This window comes from Sinocyclocheilus rhinocerous, unplaced genomic scaffold (assembly GCF_001515625.1).
Source record: "Sinocyclocheilus rhinocerous isolate Xijiao unplaced genomic scaffold, SAMN03320098_v1.1 scaffold1000, whole genome shotgun sequence".
Classification (NCBI taxonomy): Eukaryota; Metazoa; Chordata; class Actinopteri; order Cypriniformes; family Cyprinidae; genus Sinocyclocheilus; species Sinocyclocheilus rhinocerous.
In genome coordinates this window covers 114,239-122,438 of record NW_015666181.1, presented here as the reverse complement: position 1 = coordinate 122,438, position 8,200 = coordinate 114,239, and the positions used below count along the sequence as shown (strand labels likewise).

Here is an 8,200-nt window from a genome sequence, read left to right as displayed (position 1 = left end):
AGCTCAAGCCAGATTTTGTGTCAGTGCCAGATATGCATAAATGGTCAACCACATCTGTCTCAAGAGAGAACACGAATTGTGAGTAGCTCAAATCTATCACCAAACACTGTTTACTGATCAGTGAAAACATGTTTGAGGTCCAACACAAGCACATGCATATACAAAGAGTTTAGCCAACAAGAAGCACCCCTAGGGTGGAATCCAGATGTGTTTTATCTTTAAGGTTAAAGGTCAAGTAGAACGAATTGCATAAACTCATTCCCAGTAGCATGAAAACTATCCACAGGGCTGCAGATATGCATCTGATTCTTTCTTCTGGCTTCAACAACATTAAAAACTGAATTAAAAGGCCTCACTTTGCTTCTTTATCACGTCTCCTTATAGTTTATACCAATAGAAAGGAAAAGTGCTGCAGAGTGTTAAGTGAGACGGGTATGAAATTGGCACCAAAGGTCAGAGTTGTACATCGGAGGTAATTGTCAAATTACTGTTTCGAAACTAACCAGGAAACATGAACCAAACACAAACAAAATGATAGAAATCTAGAGGTCACCCTGATTTTGTCCTTGAGCAAGGCATATAATGCTCTTTTATTTTTAGGATACATTGGCCCCCTCTGATTAAATTGATTCATAATGTGTTTTATGTACCCTGGAAACACGTGAGACACCATGAAAGATCATGAAAGAAACCATGTTCTCAGTTTCTATTTAATCTGTTTGCTAGATTCTCAGTTCTGATCACTGCGTTCATCTGAGTCATCTAATTCACCTACTCCCACATCACATCTCATCATTCTTGAGATAGCATGTAAGAGCTAAAAATCTGCGACTTCAATCTGGTACCACAAAGGTGACAGTCAAATGTACTGTTCTAATTTTAAGACATCACAGGCTTGCTCATCTAAATTAAGGATCTGACAGTTCCGTACAACTTTTCTCCAAGTTCGTTGCATTCAATCATGAATCAGTGTTCACAATCAGGCAGAGTGTGAACTTGGTTTGTAAGCTCAGGTAATCAGTGCTGTGTAATATTTCATATTTCATCTGATGTGACTAAAAACACATACTGTATTTTGTATTTACAATTGTGTGATTCTTGTATCATTTTCATGTTCATACTACATTGGCCTTTGAAGTTCTTGGCTTTTCCGAACCTTAGATGTTTGTATTCTTAGCTGTCCTGGATTTTGTAAGGAACCATCTGCAAAGAGTTCCAGATCAAACCTCCAATCAACATCAGCCGGTAATAAACTTACGAGTCTGTCAAGAGGTTGCAACAGAGACCCAGCAGCACATGGAGAGAAAAGGGGGCACAGAGGGGCTGGAACCCCAGAGAGCAGCTAATGATTCACATTTCATATCCCCCCACACAGGGGCCCTTGTGTCTGCCATGAGGGGCCTCTTCGAGGGTTTGTTTTCACTGTGCAATCCAAAATAAATGGAACCCGCAGATGAGGACTGGACACACTTGAGAAATTGAAATCATGAAGTCCGTAAGACAAACAATAAAAACACTCATATCATCGTCTGTTGCTCATTATGTGTGTGTTCCTTTCATGATCTCTTTGGCTGTGTGGTGATGATGGTGTGTGTTTCACACCAAGAGAAACAGGTGAAGTAAATTGTGTTTATACTCAGAACTTCTTGTATCTTCCATAAGACCACAGTTTATTTTGGTACAATTTAGCCTCTGGTCATGCTTGTTAAAGCAGATAAAAAAGCCATGACTTACAAAATGTCAATATGTCAGTGATAACAGAATACCATTGCTCTCATTGATTCACAAGTGCAGCAATTTAAGGTTAAAGTTGCATTAAATGAAAATTCACCCTATTGCTTTTCTTAATCACTCTTATTGTGAACAACTGATCCATGGATGTGTTTAATTTTTACTTCAGTATGTCATGGTTACAAAAGAAAAAATATGGAGTTACTTATGCTACATCGTGACATAAATAATGAGCCAAAGATGAAAATAAATGTGTGTTCATTTAGATATAGCCAAAACAACTTTTCATAATAATGTTCCTTTAATTATTATGGTCTAATGATAATTTAGTTATTTTATCAAAAATCAGACATAAAATAATTATAACTGGTTCTTCATAGGCTACCAGTTAACACTTATAAATTAAAATAATAATAAATAAATATAGTATTGAAATGAGTAATAAAATAACGGCTGCTGGTAAACTTGTTGCACACTGAGATCAGACAGACCTTAAACTGTGGTTATGTGATCATTCAATCCCTGCATTTACATTTTTGGCTTACTTTAATATGGCCAAATGATAACATGGTTTGAGATGGTGAGCCATAAGACAAAGTAAACGCTTATATTTCCGTAATTTCAGTGCTGGGATGTCCCAAGTTGAACTTGACTTCTCTTCCCATACAGCCTGCCCAATCAGACGCACATTCCCCAGTGCTGCTGTTGATATAAAGTCCTTCAGTCATCGAGTCAGTCTTTCACTATTGCTTTCTCTCACCTCGACAGACACGCAGTCTAATTACGCTTGGCAATCGGAGAGTAGTGTAGCGCTATTACTCTATCCGTGCCGATTATTTCTGGCGAGACTTTTAAACCGACGACAGCGGTGATTGGGCGGCGCAGTCACGGGGTCCGCAGTCTTTTCGCCCTGCCTAGAGTCAGTCAGTCAGTCGGGGGAAGGCGAGTCTGCCTGCAAGCGCTTCTCTCTGTGTGGATCCACCATACACACACGTACACGCTCACACACAATTATTGTTAATTACTGAACCCTTTTCGGTCTTTTGAGAATCTCTTTTTCCACCATGGGCGACAAAAAGAGCCCAACCAGGTAAGAAAGCGTCAACAGTCGGTAGTTTCCAAGGCGGTTTTGGTGTCCGCGCGGCTGATTTATTTTTATTTTTTTCGCTCGGTGGACATTCGGATGCTTTTCTCGAGGAGTGTTTCTCCTTTCTCTCAGAATCAAGCGCAGCTATGGCGGCTTTCTCTTCTTCACAGAGGACTCTAAACACGACTCAGTGCCTCTCAGACAAAGAGATTTTCTTCCTACGGGATACGCCTGGCCTCTTCGGACGGGGTTTTTAATCGAAGTTCGCCGTTAAATGGACGGTTTTTGACATTCAATTTCACGCCGTTCAACGACGCGATATCTTTAGCTCGCTGGCTAACGCTAGCTGCCGTGCCAGCGGACACCAATCTAGACCCTTTAAGTGTATTATATCTTTGTTAAACCCGGTGACTAGGAGCAGTGGAGAATAACAGTGGCTAGTTAGCTGGTTAGCGTGAATTTCCAGTATTTTCCGGTTCTAATAAACCGTCCTCGCACGTCATGGCTCGGATTTTCTGTTACTTTTCTGTGCCACTTCGGTTATGTTAAACGCATTCGAGACAGTGTAAGTCAAGGTGTAGTATGTTCGGTGGACAACATGGAAGTTGACCTTAATAATTTGGGCTTCTTTTTGTTATTTAAGGCCGAAAAGACAAGCCAAACCGACAGCGGACGACGGATTTTGGGACTGTAGCGTGTGCACTTTCAGAAACAGTGCCGAAGCCTTCAAATGCAGCATCTGTGATGTACGGAAGGGCACGTCTACCAGGTATGTGCATTTACACTGGACTTCTGCAGTATTGCAGTTCTGATCTCATCATTAATGCAGCTGATTTCAATGCTTTACTTGTTGATTTGCTCTTTAAGATTAATAGAAACACCAGTCCTATCGTGCAAGTTAAATGTCATTTATTCAGTCTGATGACTGGTGCTAGATTGAGTGTGGCAGCCAGCCTGTGCAGTCATTGCAGTGGCAGTCAAACTTTCTTTGTCCTGCATTAGCTTGAACACAATTTATTGCATTGGATTTGCCTGCAAATGCTTTGACTGCAGCTCCATGATCATGCGTGCGTGCAGATGCATGTTTGCTATTGCAGTGCTGCAGTGTTTGGCTCCAGTCAGATTTCCCATTGAACGCTATGGCTGGCATTTGTTGGGTTTGATCAAAGGCATTTAATGTCTGGGTGTGTTTATATGCTGTCAAGCTATTATAGAGACGTTTGCTGTTCAGATTCATTTCTTGGGGTTTTCTGGTATTTTAAAGCGGTCAAAACTGTTTAAAGGTCAATCAGGTGTCAGAAATTCTTCAGGATGTGACGCTTATGTTGTAACAGGTCTGTAAGTGAAACATTTTCTGCTTGATTTAAGAATTAGAGTAACATGCTGCCCATTTGTAATATCAGTTTAGCTAAGAGCAATGAATCAGACGTTAATGTTGTCTTTCTGGTTTGTCTAATTGGATGATTGCATTGTTCTCATGTCTGTGCTGTTCGTTTGGAAGCTGTCACTAACAGGTCTAGGTGTGCTCACGAAGGTCATTTAATCAAGTGTTTCTCATTCTTTGTCCTGAAAGACTGTACGTTTTGGAGATCACCCTTATTTGACCCCTTGTTCAGGATGTCTGGTTGGTTTTTGAAAGCAGCATAGATGCATCCTTCGCTCCCTATGATATCCCACAAAAATGTCTGTTGTTAAACGATGTAACCATGAGGAACAACTTTAATGATACCTACAGCACTTTAACACTTCCTGGCTTACAGTTCTCTGCCATTTTTTCCCCAAATTGAATAGGTTTTGAGCTGTTCATTCATGAGATATTCATGTGCCTACTGGCTGGACACTTCAGTATCTGTGTAGTAGGCCTACATTTCAGTATCTGTTGTACATTCTTAAAAATAAAGGTTCTTCATTGGGAACTAGGGCTGTCGCGGTGAGGGAATTTCCCTTGCGGTAGTTTTGAGTGGCTCAATAGCGCGGTATGCGGTATTATCGCCATACATATATATATATATATATATAACATTTGTGTGTGTATGTGTTACGATATAACTAACGAGGTCATATTCAGAAGACAATGAAACCGAAACCAAATAGCGTTGAAACAGGAAGTGAAGTAAACAGAAGAGAATGACAAAATAACGGTCCACATAACAGAACATCTGACTGGACAAGAGACTTTCTATTGATATTTCCACTTGTGCGCGTTCTAGACGGGCTGTCAGTCAGTGCAGTTACAGTGTTGCGCCACAAGGTGGTGGAAAGGGACTGTCATTCAACTACACATTCAAAAACGCTGATTCATTCATTCAAAGAGATGTAATGAAACGCGCTGTTGAAATAATTTTAACTTTGAGCGCCACTTTAGAAGGCTCAGCTGACCAGCTATGTGTCGATGCTAAGACTCGCTTTCAAATTTTGCTTTCCTTGGAACATGACAACCTATTTTCACAAATATATATGACTCGGCCTGGAGGACAGACGCAAGTAATCACACGCGCTCAGTCGATCTCTGTCTCATTTACTATCTGTTTAGGAGTGCACATCTACGGAGCCTCTGTACAAATCAGCATGGTACACATTGTTATCATTACTAACTTGTTTAATATTCAGTCCACATGCATGAAGTGTAAAACGAGAAGGGCATAACCATACGAAAAAAGAAAACACGCAAAAATCGCTGTTTCGTATGATTCTTGCATTCCTCTGCGGTTTGCTCGTCAATAGCGCGGTATTGCGATATTGCGGTTATCGCGACAGCCCTATTGGGAACTATGGTTCCATGGAAAAGCTTTAACATACATGGAAGGCTTCCATTGCAAGAAAGGTTCTTTAGATTTTTTAAATATTCTTTACATTCGTCACATCTGTTCACGGAAAGCTTTTTGGGGAACCAAAATTGATTCTTAAATGGCATTGGTGTGAAAATCCAATTTTTTTTAAATGAGTGTACTGTGTTTTTCATAATATTGCATGGGGAAATATGTTGATAGTATTTTAAAAATGTTAAATAAGTGCACATGTGCGGTGCTGGGGTATTCCTGTAAGCGAGTGTAGCTGTGTATCCTCAGTTACGTATGTTCTACGTCTGTCTGGGCTGCGCTGTGTTTTTTATGTGTGAACCCGCCAACACTTCTCATTAGCTGACTGATGTGGTGTGGACTGATGAGTAATATGTGACTGCACACAGTAATTCATCTGCTCTTTTACATCCAGTGCTTTTCTTACATTTGGGGGAAAGAAGAGGTGTTGGGAGAATTCAGACACTCCAAAACGGCGTATTTGTCAATAACGATTAGTGTGTTTATTCCCTTCGAAACGGAGCACAGCTCATGGATCTTTTTGCAGAAAGCAGGCGCGTTACGTTTGTGGTAATGACAAGAAATGATACCATGCATGTCGGAAACCCCTCGTCTCACTCTTGCTGGCAGCAGTCCAGCTCCTATCAGTCAACTAAATAGAAATCACACGATATTGCTGATGAGAGCCGATCTGTCTTTGTTTGATCTGCGCTGTCAAGCTCTGATGGATGCGATTGTTTGCTGATGTAAGAAGCATGGCTCCCTTTGTAATGAGGACTAATTAGCCATCTTGTCCACATTTGATGTATTCCAGTGGTGCACGGGAGAAAGCGTGGGGGCGCTCGCAGAGAAACGATGCGCTCTCTTACAAGTGTGCAGCGGTTTATGCTCCCATCTCAGCACCTTTTATCTCTGTTTCCCCTCAATGAATGGGTCTTTGTGGTGTGATAACGCATTCCACTCACCAATTATTTTATCTTTGTTGGTCTTTGGAGTTCAAAGAATGCAGCAACCCCCTGTGCAAGGATGCTTGTAGATTAGCAGTGCATGTTTTTTGTCATGTAAAAGAAGGTCTGTTTAAAGCACCAGGATGGTTGTGGAGCTTAATGTGATTCCTGAGCACATTGAATTCGGGCTGATCGATTATTTTCATGCAGCGTGAACTTGGCTGCCATGGACTTTTGAAATGATAATTAAAGGCAACTTTTAGGGAAAAATGTTAATTAAGCATAAGAGTCTCTTTTGCCCAATTGACTCACTAACAGACCTCGTGAAGGTTTGGATGTTCACTTTGACTGGGCAATTTGACGCTCGACAGTGTGCTAATTAAGTGTTGAATGAATTATATGTGTGGCTTTCATGCTCGTGTATCTGCAACTTGCAGGATTGTATGAGTTGGATGACATGTTTGCCGGAGGGCATGTCTCTCACTGGTTTTTTTTACACACAGCAGCTGCACACTTTATAGACTCATTCACTTTTTGTTTCCATGGCAGTAGAGGTTATCTAGGGTCATGCTACTGTCAACCTGGCAGAAATTTGTACTGCATCACTGTGGGCTTGTTGCATGATATGTAAGAAGAAATGCGGTCTGTATATTGTGAGGTAGCACTTTTTGGATTCGAGTTGCCTTTGAGGTGGTTTTAATGTTCATTTTTGACTAATCTGAACCAAAAAACACTCTCAAGGCTAAAGGAAAGCTTAAAACGATCTCCTTTCCTCTGAGCCCATCAAAATCAAATTTCCTCACGCAGCATTGCTTGCAGGTCTTAAAGCATTGTGTTTTAATATTACATTGGAATCCTGAGAACAGGAGTGAAGAATGGGACACCTTGTTTCAGTATCAGATTCCGTGGTTTCTGTGTTCCAAGATGCATATCAGTCACCCACAGGTTAGAGGGAAGAATCCATTAGGGGATTCTTAAGTTGATTGATGTGTCGGATCAGGGGGAAGTGCCATTTGGCCTTTGTGTTACCTTGATCTTCAGCGCGAGTGTACTTTTACTTCCCCTGAAGCTCCCTACCAGGTCCTGGCCAAAGTTTTTCCTCCTTTAAAGGCTTAGTTCACCCAAAAATGAAAATTCTGTCATTTAATTACTCACCCTCATGTCATTTCAACCCCGTAAGACCTTCGTTCATCTTTGGAACACAAATTAAGATATTTTTGATGGAATCTGAGAGCTGTCTGGCCCTGCATAGACAGCAACGCAACTGAAATATTCCCAAGTCCAGAAACGTAGCAAGGAGATCGGTAAAATAGGCTAATCCATGTGACATCAGGGGTTCATCCGCAATTATACGAAGCTACGAGAATACTTTTTGTGCACAAAAGAAAAAAAAAAAAACGACTTTATTCAACAATTCGTCATCTCCGCATCACCCTGGTGCCATTTTGGAGAATATCTGCTGAACGTAAAACAACGTATGCTGTTCTGTGTCAGCTGCGTCACGCTGGATCTGTTTCCTACGTTGTTGTGATTTGATCTGAACAGAAACAGCGTATCCGCGTGGCGCAGCTGACACAGAACACCATACGTTGTTTTACGTCCAGCGGATATTCTCCAAAATGGCACCAGGGTGATGC

At 41.1% G+C, this 8,200-nt stretch overlaps 1 protein-coding gene across 1 annotated transcript in view; it reads left to right on the top strand.

Moving 5' to 3' along the window:
• The first annotated feature begins 2,492 nt into the window (after positions 1-2,492).
• Positions 2,493-8,200, top strand: part of LOC107732045 (RING1 and YY1-binding protein B-like) — a 31,271-nt gene continuing 25,563 nt past the window's right edge. Inside the window, exons 1-2 of the mRNA XM_016543280.1 lie at positions 2,493-2,821; positions 3,462-3,587. Of these exons, the coding sequence (XP_016398766.1) occupies positions 2,796-2,821; positions 3,462-3,587 (152 nt within the window). The 5' untranslated portion in view covers positions 2,493-2,795. The remainder of the gene's footprint in view (positions 2,822-3,461; positions 3,588-8,200) is intronic.